Source organism: Scyliorhinus canicula, chromosome 12, assembly GCF_902713615.1.
Source record: "Scyliorhinus canicula chromosome 12, sScyCan1.1, whole genome shotgun sequence".
NCBI lineage: Eukaryota > Metazoa > Chordata > Chondrichthyes > Carcharhiniformes > Scyliorhinidae > Scyliorhinus > Scyliorhinus canicula.
Window position 1 is genome coordinate 62,060,461 of NC_052157.1, and position 20,837 is coordinate 62,081,297.

General features: G+C 50.2%; 1 protein-coding gene across 2 annotated transcripts in view; it reads left to right on the forward strand.

Annotated features, from left to right (window-relative positions):
* The first annotated feature begins 5,870 nt into the window (after positions 1-5,870).
* smg9 (SMG9 nonsense mediated mRNA decay factor) overlaps positions 5,871-20,837 on the forward strand; it is a 64,420-nt gene continuing 49,453 nt past the window's right edge. The window contains exons 1-4 of one of the 2 annotated variants that reach the window (XM_038813368.1): positions 5,871-6,001; positions 17,526-17,585; positions 18,326-18,400; positions 19,912-20,143. In XM_038813368.1, the coding sequence (XP_038669296.1) occupies positions 18,356-18,400; positions 19,912-20,143 (277 nt within the window). In that variant the 5' untranslated portion in view covers positions 5,871-6,001; positions 17,526-17,585; positions 18,326-18,355. Of the gene's footprint in view, positions 6,088-17,525; positions 17,586-18,325; positions 18,401-19,911; positions 20,144-20,837 lie in introns of both variants that reach the window. The other variant, XM_038813367.1, reaches the window with a different exon arrangement.

The window sequence follows — 20,837 nt, forward strand, 5'->3', positions numbered from 1 at the left end:
TAGAGGAGGTATTGGGGGGCCTGAAGGCCATGCAGTCGGGGAAAGCCCCGGGGCCGGATGGATACCCAGTAAAGTTTTATAAGAAGTTCTCTGGGTTAGTGGATCCGGTCTTGGCGAGGGTTTTTAATGAGACAAGGGACAGAGGGACCCTGCCGCCGCCGATGTCGCAAGCCACTATATCACTGATATTGAACCGGGGTAAGGACCCGGAAGCGTGCGGGTCCTACAGGCCAATCTGCCTGATTAATGTAGACGCCAAGCTCCTGGCAAAGGTCCTGCCGATTAGAATTGAGGACTGCGTACCGGAGGTGATTGGGGAGGATCAAACGGGGTTCGTGAAAGGGAGGCAGCTGTCGGCCAACTTGACAAGATTACTCAATGTCATCATGATGCCCCGACGGGCAAGGAGGTGGAGGTAGTGGTGGCAATGGATGCCGAGAAGGCCTTCGACCGGGTGGAGTGGGGCTATCTATGGGAGGTGCTCGGACGGTTTGGGTTCGGGGGGGGGGGACTGGTGAATTGGGTCAGACTATTTATCAGGCCCCAAATTCCAGCGTCAGGACAAACAGAGAAGTGTCGGAGTACTTTAGGTTGTACCGAGGGACCAGGCAGGGCTGCCCACTCTCCCCGCTGCTGTTTGCGCTGGCCATAGAGCCGCTGGCGATTGCGCTGAGAGCCGCAAAGGGATGGAAGGGGATGGTTAGGGGCGGGGTGGAAAATAGGGTCTCTCTCTATGCGGACGACCTGCTCCTGTATGTGTCAGACCCATTGGCTGGGATAGAAAGTATACTGGAAACACTGAGGAAGTTCGGCCAGTTCTCAGGGTATAAATTAAATATGGCCAAGAGTGAGGTGTATGTGGTGCAGGCAAGGGGCCAGGAGAACAGATTAAGAGGGCTACCATTTAGGCTGGTTGAGGAAAATGTCCGGTACCTGGGGATCCAGGTGGCGCGAGACTGGGGCAGGCTGCACAAGTTAAATTTGGCCAGGGTGGTGGAACAAATGAAGGGAGAGTTTCGGAGATGGGATGCACTCCCGCTGTCGTTGGCAGGGAGGGTGCAGACTGTAAAGATGACAATCCTCCCTAGATTCCTGTACATTTTTCAGTGCCTCCCGATCTTTATCCCACAGTCCTTCTTCAAAAGGGTTAATAAGATGATCATGAGCTTTGTCTGGGCGGGAAAATCCCCCCGGGTGAAGGCGATGCTTGAGAGGAGCCGCAGCGAGGGAGGGCTGGCGTTGCCGAGTCTGATTAACTATTACTGGGCGGCTAACATTGCTATGATCAGGAAGTGAATGGTGAGTACGGGGTCTATCTGGGAGCGGGTGGAGGCGGCTTCGTGCAGGGGCACCAGCTTGGCAGCCCTGGTCATGGCTCCTCTACCGCTGCCGCTGGCCAGGTACTCCACCAGCCCGGTAATGGTGGCGACCCTGCAGATATGGTGCCAGTGGAGGAGGCATGTAGGTGAGGTGGGGGCGTCTGTCTGGGCGCCAATCTACGACAACCATTGGTTTGCCCCTGGGAGTATGGATGGGGGTTTTGAGCATGGCTACGGGCGGGGGTGGGGAGGGTGGGCGATATGTTCCTGGAAGGGAGCTTTGTTGTCTGAGGAGCTTGGAGGAGAAATTTGGTCTGGTAAGGGGAAACGATTTCAGGTACCTACAGTTGCGGGACTTTGTCCGTAGACAGGTCCCATCCTTCCCACGCCTCCCACCAATGGGGATCCAAGACAGAATAGTCTCTAGAGGGGAAGGTGGGGAGGGTAGAGTCTCTGATATTTATAAGGTGCTCATGTAGGGGGAAGGGTCCCAGACGGAGGAACTGAAACTCAAATGGGAGGAGGGGCTTGGCGGGGAGATGGAGGACAGGTTGTGGGCAGAAGCCCTGAGTAGGGTAAATTCGACCGCAAGATGTGCCAGGCTCAGCCTGATTCAATTTAAGGTCGTTCACCGGGCCCACATGACGGTGGCTCGGATGAGCAAATTCTTTGGGGTAGAGGACAAATGCACTAGGTGCGCAGAAGGACCAGCGAAACCATGTACACATGTTTTGGACATGTCTGATATTTAGGGGGTACTGGGAGGGATTCGCGGGGATCATGTCCCGGGTGCTAAAGACAAGGGTGGCGATGGGTCCAGGGGTGGCAATTTTTGGGGTTTCAGAAGACCCGGGAGTCCAGGGGGAGAAAGAGGCCGATGTTTTGGCCTTTGCTTCCCTGATAGCCCGGCGACGAATATTATTGGAATGGAGGGACTCAAAGCCCCCGAAGACTGAGTTGTGGCTTCCGGACATGTCGAGTTTTCTGGGGAATGGAAAAAATTAAGTTCGCCTTGAGGGGATCTGTATACGGGTTCGCCCGAAGGTGGCAACCATTCATCGACTTCTTTGCGGGAGAGTGAGCGTCAGCAGGGGGGTGGGGGGAGGTTAGAATAGAGTAGAGTAGGAGGGATAAATTGGCGGGTAGTGCCGATGGGAGAGGAGCGGGCCTGTGCAGTGTGGTACGATTGGAATATTGATTGTACGTGGATGTTTGCACATTTTTGCCTTTTTTGCTTTCTTTTTGTTGATGTCTGTAACTGCTTACAATGCCGAAAAATACCTCAATAAAACTGTTTGTTAAAAAAAAATGAGAAAAGGCTAAGAATAGACTTCGCAAGTTTGAAGCAGATGTTGGACAGAGGGGAAATAACAAAAATTAAATGGGTGGACAGTAGCTATCAACTATCCGACTGTTTTACGAAAAGAGGGGCTAGTTCACAGAAACATTTGGATATTGTTAAATACACTACAACAAAGTAACCCCTAGAGAGAGCACCAGTGATGTATATATACATAGACAAACAGGAAATAGTCTCTCTCTCATCACAGGAACGGCAGCTGGTGAGCAGGGCACAGACAGGCAGCTCAGATGTAACATAGTATAAAGACTGGAGAGAGAACAAACTCACAATAAAGCATCTACTTCAACTGTAAGACTACAAGCTTTATTCAGACACTTGGGCGGAATTGTCCGCTCCTAGGAAAAATCGGGAGGGCCGTTGTGAAGTCGGCCGAGTTTCACGACGGCCTCAGAGGCCGCTCCTCGCCCCCTATTCTTCCCTCCCGGCGGGGCTAGGAGCGGCGCTCCGTAACTCTCGGCCGCGGGGGCGTCGCGCCGAGAATGACGCGGCCGGCGCGCCTAATGACGTCAGCTGCGCATGCGCAGGTTGGCCGGCTCCAACCCGCGCATGCGCGGCTGACGTCACGACGCTGACAGCTCAAACCCGCGCATGCGCGGTGGCCGTCTTTCCCCTCAGCCGCCCCGCAAGATGTGGCGGCTTGATCTTGCGGGGCGGCGGAGGGGAAATAGTGCGTCCGATTGAGATGCCGGCCCGACGATCGGTGGGCAACGATCGCGGGCCTGTCCACTCCCGAGCACAGTCGTGGTGCTCATTCCCCACCAGGCCCCCTACAAGCCCCAAACGGGCATCTCCACACCCGTTTCACGATGGCTGCGGCCAGGTGTGGTTGCCGGTCGCCGTGAAAGACGGCGAGCAGTGATTCTTTTCCGAGCGGGGGGGGGGGGGTAAATCGCGGGGAGCATGAAATATGTCCGGGGGCCCTCCCGCGATTCTCCCACGCGCCATGGGGAGCGCAGAATCGCGCCCAAAGAATAATACAGGAGGGAGGGAAGGAAGGACGGATGGAAGGAAAGAAAAAAGGAAGGGAGGAAGGAAGGAAGGAGGGAGGGAAGGGAGGTGGGAAGAAAGGAAGGAGGGAAGGAAGGAAGGGAGGGAGTAAGGAAGGGAGGAGGGAGGGAGGGAAGGAGGGGGAGAGGGAGGGAGGACCAGAGAAAAACAGTGATCAAATCCATAAGCCTACCAAGCCATCTTTGCGGGTACCTCTCATTTTTCTTTGGGTACCACTAGTGTATTTTGTGGGTAATTTAAGAGTTAATGTGTTAAATAAATATTGTTAAAATTGAACTTGTGTTTGTAGTTTGTTCTCCTTGTTAATAAAGACACCCTAGATAAAACCTTTGACTAAGTGAACTGGTCGAAAGCATCTGAGGTTTTACAAATACAACGATTTGCAGAACCTTGAGGCGGAGTTGAAACTTTTCAGAGAATGCGTATTTCATGCAAAATGAGTTGTATATTTGGGGTCTCGGGTGGACCAAGGTGGCCTGCACCCAGTCGCCAGGAAAGTGAGAGCCACAAAACGGACCCCGCCCACTGAGCTTTGCTCTTTTCTTGGACTAGTAAATTACTATGGCCGATTTATTAAAAATCTGGCAACCTTCCTCGCCCCACTTCACTCACCGCATCCTTGAGAATGGAAGGGGCGGTTGTCCTCTTCGGGGGTGTTGACACATTCCGTCCCATCAAAACCGTTATATGTCATGAGTGATGCATCATGGTATGGGATTGGACAGCCCTGTCTCATCGGATGAGCGACAGCCGTGAACAACCGATCACCTTTGCCTCCCAGATGCTGGTTGCGGCTGAGAGAAAATATTCTCAAATAGAAAAGTTTTGCCAGTCGAATTTGGTGTAAAGTGGTTTCATCAGTAAGTATGTGGCTGCAATTTCTTTATTGTCACAGAACACAAGCCGTTGCTGGGCCTCTTCCATGAAAACAAGGCATTCCCAACAATTGCGTCTGCGATGATTCAGTGCTGGGCCTTGGTATTGGCTGCTTACGAGTACTCTTTCGAACGCCACCCAGAGCCCAGATGATACATCTGCCGCCAAGGTGCGGCATCTGGTGCTATACGGTGGGCAGCAACAATAGCTACCAGGAGAGTTGAAGGCTTACTCCTCCAAGTTCTCGGAGCTGACCATGGAAGATGGCATCATTCTGAGGGGCACAAGGGCTGTTGTTCCGGCGGAGGGCCAGGCTATCATGTTGAAGGACCTTCACAACAGGTACTCCGGAGTGGGGTGGGGTGGGTGGGGGGGGGGGGGTTGTGTGGGGGGGGGCGTGGGGGGGGGGTGTGGGGGGGGGTGGTGGGGGGGGTAGGGGGGGTAGAAGGGGTGGGGGGTAGGGGGGGGTGCGCTTGAATCAGCGCCCGCCGATGTCTATCACTATCCCCGATTTTTGGATTCTCCGGTCAATCAGTAACTGAACTTAGGGGTCCAGAGATGGAGAATTCACCCTATGACTTTGTGTAACTGTGTGTGTGTTAACTATGTCTACGTCTGTGTATAATTTTGCGTGTGTGTGTGTTGACTATGTCTGTATGCAATTGTGGGTGTGTTGACTATATCTCTATGTAATTGTGGGTGTGTTGACTATATCTCTATGTAATTGTGTGCGTGTTGACTATATCTGTGTTTAATTCTGTGTGTGTTGACTATATCTGTGTTTAATTGTGTGTGTTGACTATGTCTGTGTAATTGTGTGTGTGTTGACTATATCTGTTTGTAATTGTTTGTGGTTGACTATGCCTGAGTAATTGTGTGCGTCGGCTATATCTGTATGTAATTGTGTGTGTTGGCTGTGTCTGTGTGTAATTGTTTGTGTGTTGACTATATATGTGTGTAATTGTGCGTGTGTTGGCTATATCTGTGTCTGTGTGTGTGTTGATGTCTGTGAAAAATTGTGTGTTCACTGTGTCTATGTATATATGTTGAATATATCTCTGTAATGATGTGTGTGTGTATTGACTTTGTCTGTGTAATTGTGTGTGTTGACTATGTCTGTCTGTGATTGTGTGTGTGTTGACCATGTCTCCGTGTGATTGAGTGTGTGACTATATCTGTGTGTACATGTGTGGCTATGTCTGTGTGTAATTGTGTGTTGACTGCGTAAAGAGTGGGGAAACAAATTGATTGGTACCGGAACTCAGATTGCGGTTCACGCGTTCCTACCGGACGTGTTTGACGGGGACGCTGTTTGTCTGGTGCGGGTGCGTCGCTGTTAATTTTCCGGGCGGCCGGAGGTGGAAGCGGCGAAAGTGAGGAGAGTCAGGGAGAGAGCTTCATCGTGACTGGAGGATACACGCTGCTAGTTATACTGGTTATGATATACTAAATCTCTACTGGTTACAGCATATCACATCTGTGCTTCTTATAATGGATATAGAATGCTGGTTATGACTCACGGTACACCTAGTTCAACATTTCGATTATGGCATATCGCCTTGTTGTACTCGTTATAATACGTGTTCTTAATTAGAGTGGTCCTGAGGTATTGATCGCCTGGTTATACTTCTCAGAGATACTGCATTGTTGGTAGTTGTACTAGTTTCGGATATTGTACTGCTGTTAGTGCTAGTTTTTGGATACCATGATCCTGTTCGTTTTACTAGTTCTCAGTTACAACATTCCTGGTTAGACTAATCCGACGATAACCTGCTCTGTAATTGTCTTTGGATGCTGTGCTCCGGGTAGTTATACTAGTTCTAAGATGCTGCTCTCTTGGTGGTTATTTTAATTCTAAGATACACCGGGTAGTTAGTCTATCTCTTGGAGAACACAAACCTGCCAGAGATACTAGTTACAGGACCCTGCTCTGGAAGTTTGTTGCTGGTTGTAGGAGGCTTATGTTTGTAAATTTCCTGAACCAGTAAAGTCATCGTAAATGATGTCACTTCCATAATAGTCTGATACAGTATAGGGGGAGGCTATTCAGTCCCTTTACCATGCACTTCCAAGTACTTTGCGATCTCAACTTTAATAACAGACTAAAATCTTAGCAATGACCGAAGTCAAGCTAACCAGCCTACAATTTCCTGTCTTCTGCCTCCCTCCCTTGTTAAAAAGTGGTGTTACATTAGCCACTTTCCAGTCCTCTGGGACCCTTCCTGCCTCCAGTGATTCCTGAAAGATTACCACCAATGCCTCCACAATTTCCTCAGCTATCTCTTTTAGGACACTAAGGTGTAGTCCATCCGGTCCAGGTGACTTATTCACCTTCAGGCCTTTCCGTTTCCCCAGAACCTTCTCCTTAGTGATGGCCACTGCACTCACCTCTGCCCCCTGATTCTCCTGGAGCTCTGGCATCCCCCTGGTGTCTTCCACCATGAAGACTGAGGCAAAGTAACTATTCAGTTTGTTTGCCATTTCTTTGTTTCCTATTATTACTTCTCCAGCCATGTTTTCCAGTGGTCCAATGTCTATTTTTGCCTCTCTTGCCTTTTATATATTGAAAGGCCTGTTCTGTGCTGTATTTTTCTATGTTCTATGAAAGAAACTCATCCTATCTTTTATATTACTAACTGACTTGCACTCATATTTCATCTTCTCTCCCCTTGTTGCTTTTTTAGTTGTCTTCTGCTCGCTTTTAAAGGCTTCCCAATCCTCTGGCTTCCCACTAATCCTTGCCACTTTGTATGCTTTTTCTTTTGCTTTTATGCCGTCCTTGACTTCCCTCGTCAACCATGGATGCCTTGTCCTGCCCTTAACATGTTTCCTCCTACTTGGGATGAATTTCTCCTGTGTCTCCTGAATAACCCCCAAAAATTCCTGCCATTGCTGTTCCACTGTCTTCCCTGCTAGTCTCCTTGTCCAATCAACTCTGGCCAGCTCCTCCCTCATGTATTTGTAGTTACCCTTATTTAATTGTAATACCATTACATCTGACTCTAGCTTCTCCCTCTCAAACTGCAGGGTAAATTCTATCATATTGTGGTCACTGCTCCCCAAGGGCTCCTTCACCTTAAGTTCCCTAATCAAGTCTGCCTCATTACACATCACCAAATCCAGAATTGCCAGTTCCCTAGTGGACTCTACCACAAGCTGCTCCAAAAATCCATCTCTTAAACATTCCACAAATTCCTTTTCTTGTGATCCACTACCAATCTGATTTTCCCAGTCGACGTGCATATTGAAGTCACCTATGATTATTGCAATATTGCCTTTTTTACATGCTTTCTCTATCTCCTGATTTATTTTCTGCCCCACATCCTGACTACTACAAGGGTACCTGTAACTCCCATCAGAGTCTTTTTACCTTTGCGATTCCTTAACTCTACCCACAGAGATTCAATGCCTTCTGGTTCTATATCACTCCTTGCTATCGATTTAACTTCATTCCTTACTAACAATGCAACCCTTTGTCCATCTGCCTGTCCCTTTTGATAGGATACATATCCTTGTATATTTAGATCCCAGCCCTGATCCCCTTGCAGCCACGTCTCTGTGATGCCCACAACATCGTACTGGGCAATTTCAAATGTGCGCAACAAGCTCATTTACCTTGTTCCGTATACTGCGCGGATTAAGGTACAATACCCTCAATCCTGCATTGACCACCTCTCTTCTCACACTTGTCACCTTTTTTGCTCTGCCTAAGGGTGGTGATCTATTATTTTTGTTCTCTATTCCCCCTTCAGTTATGACACTTTCTAAGCTAACGTTCTGGTTCCCACCCTCCTGCCATATTAGTTTAAATCCTCCCGAGTGATACCAGCAAACCTCCCAGCCAGGATATTGGTGCCCCTCGAGTTTAGTTGCAACCCATCCTTCTTGTACAGGTCGCACCTCCCCTGGAAAAGATCCCAATGGTCCAGAAATCCCTCCTACACCACTGGTTTAGCCACGTGTTTAGCTGCACTATCCTCCTATTTCTAGCCACGCTGGCACAGGGAGTAATCCTGAGATTGCAACCCTAGAGGTCCTGCTTCTTAGCTTATTGCCTAACTCCCTGTACTCCTTCTGCAGGACCTCGTCACACTTCCTGCCTATGTCATTTGTACCTATGTGCACTATGACCTCTGGCTGTTCACCCTCCCCCTTCAGAATGCTTCCAATTCACCAATTCGGCCTCTTGGAACATACCTGATTGCCACCACTCTGCCACTCTCTCGTCTCTGAGATGTCCTTACATTTGGGGTTACATTCTGGTTTGACTAATGTTGCAGTAAAGCTTCTACATTAAAGGTATGACACCCAGCTCTGATAACACTCCCGATCTCTGTAAATACCGCCAACTCCTGCAAACCTCCCAATCTCTGTAACCTGTTCTCTCCCCTTCAACCCTCGCCATCCCTGTAACCTCCTCTCTCCCCTTCAACCCTCGCCATCTCTGTAACCTCCTCCAGCCGATCCAACCCTCCCTATCTCTGTAATCTCCTAAAACCCTTAAACTCTTCCTATCATCATAACCTCCACCAGCCCCTACAGCCATAACTATCTCTAACCTCCTCCAGCCCTATAATCTGTAACCTCCTCAAGCTCCACAACTTTCCATATTTTTGTACCTCCTCCCGCCCCGACAACCCTCCCTATATCTCTAACCTCCTCCAGCTCCACAACTTTCCATATTTTTATAACCTCCTCCAGTCCCACAACCCTCCCTATCTCTGTAACTTCCCCTCTGCTGACACCTCAATCCTTCTTCAAGAAATCAATAAATAAACGTCCTCCACCTCCGGGCAAACCCATCAACCAACCCTCTCAAGACGAACTTGAGCTTTTCCGTCAAGTTGCTCACCAACACTCCTGCTTTCAGCAGCTCCGGGTCCCTCCACCCAAACAAAATCCATCTCCGTGCTATCAGGAAGGCAAAGGCCAAAACTGGACTCGCGGGTATTCTGACGCTCCAAACATCGCCAGCTCTGGTCTCGGGCCCACCCTTACTCCCAACACCTCGGACATTATATCTGCAAATCCCTGCCAGAACCACTTCAGTTTCGGACATACCCAGAACATGTGGACGTGGTTTGCAGGCCTCCCTGTGGACGTGGTTCGCAGGCCTCCCTGTGCACTGTGCACACCCATCCTCTACTCCCTCAAAGAACCTACTCATCCTAGCCACCGTCACATGCGCCCTGTGAACAACTTTAAACTAAATAAGGCTAAGCCTTGCACACGACGAGGACGCACTCAATTGGTGCCCACACTGAGGCACCCTCCAGTCCCTAGTGCTGCCTCCCATAGAACATACAGTGCAGAAGGAGGCTATTCGGCCCATTGAATCTGCACCGACCCACTTAAGCCCTCACTTCCACCCTATCCCAATAACCCCTCTGGACCTTTTTGGTCACTAAGGGCAATTTATCATGGCCAATCCACTTAGCCTGCACATCTTTGGACTATGGGAGGAAACTGGAGCACCCGGAGGAAACCCACGCAGACACGGGGAGAATGAGCAGACTCCACACAGAAAGTGACCCAGCGGGGAATCGAACCTGGGACCTTGGCGCTGTGAAGCCGCAGTGCTATCCACTTGTGCTAACGTGCTGCCCTCATGGCCGACAGTACCACTGGGCTCGTGGAGTACCTGGCCGACGAGAACGGCAGAGGAACCGTCGACAATGCCCCAAAACCCGTTCCCCAACAAGAGGCTGCTTCCACCTGCCCCATACCAACCCCACCCCCAGTACCCATTCGTAACCATAATGCTGTTAGCCACCCAGTAGTAATTCATTACATTCGGCAATGCCAGCGCACCCCCCCCCCCCCCCCCCCCCCCCCCCCCCAACCACCACCACCACCACCCCATTCCAAAAATACCTTTTTGACCCTCAGGGTCTTTCCTGCCGACACAAACCCCGAGATCAATGCATTGACCTTTTTTTTTTTAAATGACTTCAGAATGAAGTTCTGGAGGTTCTGTAATACAAAGAATCTCGGCAGCACCATTATCTTCACTGTCTGCACCCGCCCCACCAGCGACAATGGCAGCACATCCCACCTCTTAAAATCCCCTTTCATCTGCTCCACCAACCGAGCCACCTGATGCCCAAGTAAGTGAAATATGCCCCCACCACCTTGAACAATTCCGCAGCCCCTGCAGCCCTAACTATCTTTGTAACCTCCTCCCGCCCCTACTACCCTCTCTATCTCTGTAACCTCCTGCAGCCCTGACAACCCTCCCTATCTCTGTGTCCTCCTCCAGACCCTGCAACCCTACCTATCTCTGTAACCTCCTCCAGCCCCTACAACCCTCCCTATCTCTGTAACCTCACCAGCCCCTACAACCCTCCCTATCTCTGTAACTTCCTCCAGCCTCTACAACCCTCCCTAGCTCTGTAACCGCCTGCAGCCCCGACAACCCTCCCTATCTTTGTAACCTCCTCCAGTCCCTACAACCCTCCCTATCTCTGTAACCTCCTCCAGCCCCTACAATCCTCCCTATCTCTGTAACCTCTTCCAGCCCCGACAACCCTCCCTATCTCTAATTACCTCCAGCCCCTACAACCCTCCCTATCTCTGTAGCCACCTCCAGTCCCTACAACCATCCCTATCTATGTAACCTCCTCCAGATCCTCCAACCCTCCCTATCTCTGAAACGTCCTCTAGCCCGTTTGATTTTATTTATTTAGTATTGTCACATGTATTAGTATACAGTAAAAAGTATTGTTTCTTGCATGCTATACAGACAACGCATATCGTTCATAGGGAAGGAAAGAGAGACTGCAGAATATAATGCTACAGTCATAGCTCGGGTGTAGAGAAAAAATCAACTTAATACGAGGTAGGTCCATTCAAAAGCCTGATGGCAGTAGGGAAGAAGCTGTTCTTGAATCGGTTGGTACGTGACCTGAAACTTTTGTATCTTTTTCCTGACGGAAGAAGTTGGAAGAGAGTATGTCTGTGGTTCGTGGGGTCCTTAATTGTAATGGCTGCCTTTCCGAGGCAGCGGGAATTGTAGACAGAATCCATGGATGGGAGGCAGGGTTGTGTGATGGATTGGGCTACATTGACGACCTTTTGTAGTTTGCTGTGGTCTTGGGCAGAGCAGGCTCCATACCAAGCTCTGATACAACCAGAAAGAATGCTTTCTATGGTGCAGCTGCAGAAGTTGGTGAGAGTCGTAGCTGACATGCCAAATTTCCTTAGTCTTCTGAGAAAGTAGAGTCGTTGGTGGGCTTTCTTAACTATAGTGTCGGCATGGGGGGACCAGGACAGGTTCTTGGTGATCTGGACACCTAAAACCTTGAAGCTCTCGACCCTTTCTATTTCGTTCCATTGATGAAGACAGGAGCTTGTTCTCCACTATGCTTCCTGAAATCGATGACAATCTCCTTCGTTTTATTGACAATGAGGGAGAGAATATTGTCATTGCACCAATTCACCAGATTCTCTATCTCATTCCTGTACTCCGTCTCTTCATTGTTTAAGCTCCGACCCACTACGGTGGTGTCATCAGCAAATTTGAAAATCGAGTTGGACCGGAATTTGGCCAGACAGTATAGGTGTTTAAGGAATATAGTAGGGGGCTGAGGTCACAGCCTTGTGGAGCATCGTTGTTGAGGATGATCGTGTAGGCGGTGTTGTTGCCTATCCTTACTGGGTTAGGAATTTCAGGATCCAGTCGCAGAGGGAGGAGCTGAGACCCAGGCCACGGAGTTTGGAGATGAGTAGGAATAATGATGTTGATGGCTGAGCTGTAGTCAATAAATAGGAGTCTGACAGAGGCGTCTTTGTTATCTAGGTGTTCCAGGGTAGAGTGCAGGGCCATGGAGATGGCGTCTGCTGTGGACCTGTTGCAGCAGTAGGCAAACTGTAGTGGATCAAGGCAATCCAGGAGGCTGGAGTTGAGTCGTGCCATGACTAACCTTTCAATGCACGTCATAATGATGGATGTCAGAGCCACTGGACGACAGTCATTAAGGCACGCTGCTTGGCTTTTATTTGGTACAGGGATGATGGTCGTCTTCTTGACCCTACAACCCTCCATAGCTCTGTAATCTCCTCCAGGCCTTGCAACCCTCAATATCTCTGTTAACTCCTCCAGGCCCTACAACCCTCCATATCGCTGTAGCCTCCTCCAGCCTAAACAACCTTTTCTATCCCTGTAACCTCCTCCAGCCCCAACAACACTCCCAAGATCTCTGCATTCTCCAATACTGGCCACTAGACCATTCCCTGTTTTCCATCGCTCCATCATTGGTGACCGTGCCTTCAGCTGCTTGCGCCCCTAAGCTACGGAGTTCCCTCCCTAAATCACTTCCCCGGTCTAACTCGCTCGTTCAGTCAGTCTGCCCGTGGCCGTCTCGCTCTGCCTGCCCGTGGCCGTCTCGCTCTGCCTGCCCGTGGCCGTCTCGCTCTGCCTGCCCGTGGCCGTCTCACTCTGCCTGCCCGTGGCCGTCTCGCTCTGCCTGCCCGTGGCCGTCTCGCTCTGCCTGCCCGTGGCCGTCTCGCTCTGCCTGCCCGTGGCCGTCTCGCTCTGCCTGCCCGTGGCCGTCTCGCTCTGCCTGCCCGTGGCCGTCTCGCTCTGCCTGCCCGTGGCCGTCTCGCTCTGCCTGCCCGTGGCCGTCTCGCTCTGCCTGCCCGTGGCCGTCTCGCTCTGCCCCCGTTGCCTGCTCCACGGCTGGCTGCGTCTCGCCCGCCCCGCGGCTGTATCTGTCTTTCATGGAAATTGCAAGTTGGGTGACCCAGATTACTGCATTTTCCCAGCTTCAGCCGATAGGTGACAGTGTTGTACATTTTTAAAATTTCAATTTGGGAGCTGCAAGCTTTCTAAACTGTCTTCTTTCCAGTTTCTGCCCAGTCCCAATAAAAGTGACCATGAAGCTGTTGGATTGTTGTAAAACCCCAACTGGTTCACTAATGTCCCTTTCGGGAAGGAAACCTGCCGCCCTTACCCAGTCTGGTCTGTATGTGACTCCAGTCCCACAGTAACCTGGGTGACTTTGAACTGAAGTGGGGCCTGACAGGTTGTTTCAATCTGCCACACAGCAGTTCAAGCAGGTTCTTCACTGCCAATCCCTTGATAAGGACAAACGAACAATAAATGCCTCCCTTAACTCGGGCTGACAAGTGGCAAATAACATTCACGCTATACAAGCGCCAGGCAATGTCCGTCTCCTACAAGAGAGGATCTAACCATCACCACTTGACATTCAATGGCATTACCATCGCTGAGTCCCCCACAATCAACATCCTGGGGGTTACCATTGACCAGAAACTGAAATGGATTAAACATAGAAATACTGTGGCAACCACGGCAGGTCAAAAGCAGGAATCCTATGGCAAGTAACTCACCCTTGACTCCTCCCCAAAGTCTGTCCACCATCTACAAGGCACAAGTCAGGAGTGTAATGGAATATTCTCCACTTGGATAAATGCAGCTCCAACAACACTCAAGAAGCTCGACACCATCCAGGACAAAGCAGCCCAGTTTGATTCGTACCCCTTCCCCAAACATTCACTTAGGCAGCACCTTCCAAACCGACGGCCACGCCCATCTAGGACGAGGGCAGCAGATACCTGGGAACCCCACCATTCGAGGTTCCCCTCGAAGTCACTCATCATTCTGCTTTGGAAATATATTGGCTGTTCCTTCACTATGTTAGGTTAAAATCCTGGAACTCCCTCCCTAACAACATGGGTGTACCTACACCTCAGGGACTGCAACGGTTCAAGAAGGCGGCTCACCACCATCTGCTCAAGGGGCAATTAGGGATGGGCAATAAATTCTGAACAGCTTTGCCAGCCACCCTTACCAGCAGGTCTGTTGCCTTGTACCTCTTTGAATCAGGAGGCCATTCAGCTCCTTGAGGCTGCTTCACCATTCAGTGTGTTCATGACAAATCTGATTGTTGCCTTGTTTTGGCTGCCCTAGATAACCTTTGACCCCACCCCCCTGGTTTGTCAATAATCTATCTGTGCCTCAAACATGATCAACAACGCAGCCTCCGCTGCTCTCTGGGGAAGAGGGTTCCAGAAGACCGACGACCCGTCTGAGAGAAACCATTTCTTCTTCCTATCTCTGTCTTAAATGTTAAGCTCCTCTGTCTCGCACAGTTCTCCCACGTCACTGTGGCACGTCTGCAACTGCTCCTTGTTGTCCTTCAGCCACCTACCCCCCACACCCCCCTGCCCAGGTCTTCATCCCTGCCCTCCACCTTTGCTCTCCGGGGTGATCTGTGTAACTTTTCAGCCCTGATCAAGTGGCCGAAATACCGATTATTTTTCCAGATGTCACTCTTTACCAGTCCATTTTTGCTCTTTCAGTTTCAAACCCCTCTTCCACCATCTCAGGGTGCAATTTATAACTTGCAGCTTAGCATCTGCATTTCAGAGGCCTTCATTTTCTTCCACTGACTTGTTATTTATTGTCGCGGTTTCTGAGAGTGAATAGAATGCTACATCTTATGGAGTATTCCCCCTTGTTCCAAGCTTGAATTCCTTGTTGGCGCACACCTCACCCTCAGAATTAATTCCGTCTGACTCTTGTTGCGACACCCTGGGCAAGTGCATGGTCAATTTCAGCCTCACAGACCCCAGAGTCCCAATAACCAATAATTTGTATATTTTCCTAAGATCTTTGACCCTTGACTGCTTCAGTGACTTACAGCACCAGATTTGTGAATAAAACATCAACAAAACTTTATTTATAACAAGAGTGGAGATAAACATGTAATTGGTATAATAGAGCAATGGTCTACTAATGTGATTATTCCCCAAATCGTCCCTTGCACAGGGATTAAAAGGAAACCAGGATCAGACAAGGATTTAAAAGAGGTTCCTTACACCCTATCCTTCTAACCTTCTGTCAGCATTGGCCCTAAATGGACCAAAGTTGCAGTGTGATACCATCCATTCCAGTCTCCACAATAGATCCATCAAACATATCCCTTCAAACTATCATTGTCTTTGTCCCCTTCCTTTTTATACTCAACTCTGGATTTTATTTGATCCCCAATATTTGTGGGACCCTTTCTATTTAAGATTTCCATCTCTGATGCAACATTGAAGCACCTCAGATCTTGAGGTCTTCGATGGGCCGGGCATGTTTTCATACCAGGCTGTGATGCAGCCAGATAGGATGCTTTCTTTGGTGCATCTGTAAAGGTTGGTTAGAATCAATGTAGACATGCTGAGGTTCAACGTGATTTCCAGACTATTGTTGTTGAGGGATGGGATTGGATGGGAGAGTTAGGGCATTAGCGGGATGATTTTCGATGGGAGAGTTAGGGGATTGGAGAGATGATCTTCGGGAGAATTAGGGGATTGGAGGGATGATCTTTGATGGGAGAGTTAGAGAATTAGTGGAATGGTCTTCGATGGGAGAGTTTGGAGATGAGCGGGATGGTCTTCGGTAGGAGAGTTAGTGGATTGGAGGGATGGACTTCGATGGGAGAGTTTGGAGATTAGAGGGATTCTCTTCAATGGGAGAGTTTGGGGATTAGAGGGATGGTCTTCGATGGGAGAGTTAGGGGATCAGTGGGATGGTCTTCGATAGGAGAGTTAGGGGATTGGAGGGGTGGTCTTCAATGGGAGAATTAGGAAATTACCAGGATTGTCTTTGATGGGAGAGTTTGGAGATTGGATTTGTTTATTGTCACATGTACTGAGGTACAGTGTAAAGTATTGTTCTGCGTACAGCTCCGACAGATCATTCCGCACATGAAAAGAAAATACATAGGACAAACAGAAAATACACAATGCAGATACGTAGACTCGGGCATCGGGTGAAGCATAGTATCCTTAGTGTAGTATCCTTACTAGAGAAGATGTGTGAAGCGATCAGATCAGTCCATAAGAGGGTCGTTTAGGAGTCTGGTAACAGTGGGGAAGAAACTGTTTTTGAACCGGCTAGTGCGTTTTCTCAAAAGTTTGTATCTCCTGCCCGATGAAAGAAGTTGGAAGAATGAATAAGCCGGGTGGGAGTGGGCTTTGATTATGCTGCCTGCTTTCCCAAGGCAGCGGGAGGTGTAGATGGAGTCAGTGGATGGGAGGCAGGTTCGTGTGATGGACGGGGCTGTGTTAACAACTCTAGTTTCTTGCAGTCTTGGGCCGAGCAGTTGCCATACCAGGCTGTGATGTAGCCAGATAGGATACTTTCTATGGGGCATCTGCAAACATTGTCAATGCGAGCATGCCAAATTTCCTTAGTTTCCTGAGAAAGTATAGGCGCTGTTGTGCTTTCTTGGTCGTAGCACCGACGTGGGTGAACCAGGACAGATTGTCGGTGATGCACATACCTAGGAATTTGAAGCTGTCAACCATCTCTGCCTCAGCACCATTGATGCAGACAGGGGTGTGTATTTCGCTTCCTGAAGTCAATGACCAGCTGATTAGTTTTACTGTTGTTGAGGGAGATATTGTTGTCGTCACACCACTCCACTAGGTTCTCTATCTCCATCCTTTATTTTGACTCATCGTTGTTCAAGATTCGACCCACTATGGTCGTGTCATCATCAAACTTGGAGATGGAGTTGGAGCCAAATTTTTCCACACTGTCTTGTGTGCATAGGGGGCTAAGTACGCAGCCTTGCGGGGCCCTGGTATTGAGGACTATCATGGAGGAGGTGTTGTTGTTTATCCTCACTGGTTGTGGTCTATGGGGCAGGAAATTGAGGATCCAGTTGCAGAAGGAGGAGCCTAGGTTTTGGAGCTTTGATATGAGCTTGGCTGTGATTATGGTGTTGAAGGCGGAGCTGTTGTCAATAAATAGGAGTCTGATGTAGGAGTCCTTGTTGAGATGAGTCCTTGTTGAGATGGAGGGATGATCTTTGGGAGAGTTAAGGGATTGGTGTGATCGCCTTCAATGGGAGAAACATTGTACTGGAGGAGGGACTAGAGGCATTTTATCTTTGCTAATTGACCCTCTTTATGTTAATTGTACTGTTTCTGTATAATTCCAGTGGACATTGAGTTGCTTCTAGCGAGCTGGAGGATTCACCACAAGTCTGAGTGAAATAGAGGTAAACAACCATAAATACATCTGTTTTCTTAACTCAAAAGTTGATTAATCAAAATGATCACAATAATCTGAATCCTTCTGAACTTTTTCTTGCTGTCACCCTTCTTTCCTACGATTGGGTCATTCCATTGTATTTAATAAAATGAATGACAAGCAAAATGTTTCCATCTTTTGGGATAAGAATGTTCGGTCGTTAGGAACGTGAACTATTAGCACTTCAGCTGTCCATTGTTATTCAGAAGCTGCAGGATGGACGGACACCAACCACCCTCCTCTTCTCGGAGCAGGGAAGGTTCAGGGGGAGATTGAATCAAGGCCTTTAAAATCATGAGGGAGGGGTTTGGGTAGAGTAAATGAGGAGCAAGTGTTACCAGTTGGCAGGAGGGTCTGTAATCAGAAGGACTCAGATTGAAGAGAATCTGGAAAAGAACCGGGGGGACAGGAGGTGAGGCGCATTTTTATTTCACACAGCGAGTTGTTGTGATCGGGAAGGTGCTGCCTGAAAGACCGGTGGAGCAGATTCAATAGGAACTCGGTGGGGAAGAATTTGTAGGAATATGGGGAAAAGGGTGGTTTGGGGGGGGAGGGGGGGAGAGGAGAGAGCAGCCTTGTTTGCAACTGCAGTTCCCTGGAACTGTTCCACCAGTGCAGGGGTCCGTGTGGGGATGGCGGGCAGAGACTGGTGGATGCAGGGGATTCACACGGTCTCGCAGTCACTAACATGTGCTTGTTGTTTTGCAGGATGAGCCTCGGGAGGCAGTAGGAACGAAGATGCAGAAAACTCCGATCATTCTCGCCAAGCCCCCTGCCGAGCGGGTAAGGGACAGGGCCCATGATGAAGCGGAGCTCTCGGGAGGAGCTGGTTTCAAGGGTCACTTTCTGTGCGGGGTTCAATAGAATAGAATCACTGCAGTGTAGAAGGAAGCTATTCGGCCTGTCGAATCTGCACTGACCCTCTGAAAGAGCACCCTACCTCAGCCCATGCCACTGCCTTATCCCCGTAATCCAGTAATCCCACCTAAGCTTTTGAACACTAAGGGGCAATTTAGCATGATCAATCCACCTAATCTTCACATCTTTGGACTGTGGGAGGAAACCATAGCGACCATAAGACATGGGAGCAAAATTAGACAATTCGGTCCATCAAGTCTGCTCCGCCAATCAATCATGGTTGATTTGTTTCTCATCCTCATTCTCCTGCCTTCTCCCCAGAACCCTATATTAATCAAGAAGCCATCTATCTCTGTCTTAAAAACACTCAGTCATTTGGCCTCCACAGCCTTCTGCGGCAAAGAGTTCCACAGATTCACCGCCCTCTGGCTGAACAGGAAATCCATGCAGACACAAGGAGAACATCCACACAGACTATGACCCAAGGCTGGAATTAAACACGGGTCCCTGGTGCTGTCTGTACTGCTCACTTCTGTGGGTCAGGGCCTGCTTTGGAGGCTCCGCTCCAGTTATGGAGCCTCAATTTAATGTCCCATCTGAAAGTCGGAACATCCGGAAGTGCAGCACTCCCTCAATACTGACTCTCTGACAGTGCAGCACTCCCTCAGTACTGACCCTCTGACAGTGCAGCACTCCCTCAGTACTGACCCTCTGACAGTGCAGCACTCCCTCAGTATTGACCCTCTGACAGTGCAGCACTCCCTCAGTACTGACCCTCTGACAGTGCAGCACTCCCTCAGTACTGACCCTCTGACCGTGCAGCACTCCCTCAGTACTGACCCTCTGACAGTGCAGCACTCCCTCAGTACTGACTCTCTGACAGTGCAGCACTCCCTCAGTACTGACTCTCTGACAGTGCAGCACTCCCTCAGTACTGACTCTCTGACAGTGCAGCACTCCCTCAGTACTGACTCTCTGACAGTGCAGCACTCCCTCAGTACTGACTCTCTGACAGTGCAGCACTCCCTCAGTACTGACTCTCTGACAGTGCAGCACTCCCTCAGTACTGACCCTCTGACAGTGCAGCACTCCCTCAGTACTGACTCTCTGACAGTGCAGCACTCCCTCAGTACTGACTCTCCGACTGCAGCGCTCCCTCAGTACTGACCCTCCGACAGTGCAGCACTCCCTCAGTTGGGCTGAAGTTGTTTGGTGTGGTTCGTGGAGTTTTAGTTGGTGGTGCGAAATCTTAACCTCCTGACTGAGGCGAGAGAGAATGTGAGCTAAACCCATTGAGCTACGCTGGGCCTGTGCCGAATATCCTTGGTTTTGGAAGCTGTCGCTGGTTAAAGTTGGAGGTGGAAGTTAATGTGACCGTCCCATTCCCCATCTCCTCTCTCATGTCATGTTTGTCTGTTTTCTCCTCCCTTTGACAGGGCAATAAAGCGGCTCCCACTCCGCCAGTGTCAGCTGGCAATCCCACCGAGAAGCCTATTGTGCTGATGAAATCTCGGGAAGAAAGCAAGCCCTCGGCCACAGGGGACGGGGCATCACAGGCTCCTGCTGCCTCAGGAAAGGCCGAGAAGGAGTTTCAGCGGCCCACACAGCCTGTCTACCAGATCCAGAACCGTGGCATGGCCCCCACCGCTCCCAGCAGCAATGTGGACCGTAAGTAGAAGGACCCAGTACCCAAAACCGACGAGGGGAGTTCGGCTGAAAGCTCACAATTCTCTGATCATATCAAATCTGCCACACAGATTAAATCAGCACCCCATCCACCTGCTCAGTCCCTCTGGAAACACTCTCAACACACCCCACATTCAATCCCTCCATCAACACTCACTCCCTCCCTTCACATCCTCTGTCAACACTTACTCTCTCGCTCGTACAACGCCCTCCACCTCTGTCGACGCTCTCTCCCTCCTCTGTCGACGCTCTCTCCCTCCTCTGTCGACGCTCTCTCCCTCCTCTGTCCCGCCTGCTCTCTCCCTCCTCTGTCCCGCCTGCTCTCTCCCTCCTCTGTCCCGCCTGCTCTCTCCCTCCTCTGTCCCGCCTGCTCTCTCCCTCCTCTGTCCCGCCTGCTCTCTCCCTCCTCTGTCCCGCCTGCTCTCTCCCTCCTCTGTCCCGCCTGCTCTCTCCCTCCTCTGTCCCGCCTGCTCTCTCCCTCCTCTGTCCCGCCTGCTCTCTCCCTCCTCTGTCCCGCCTGCTCTCTCCCTCCTCTGTCCCGCCTGCTCTCTCCCTCCTCTGTCCCGCCTGCTCTCTCCCTCCTCTGTCCCGCCTGCTCTCTCCCTCCTCTGTCCCGCCTGCTCTCTCCCTCCTCTGTCCCGCCTGCTCTCTCCCTCCTCTGTCTCGCCTGCTCTCT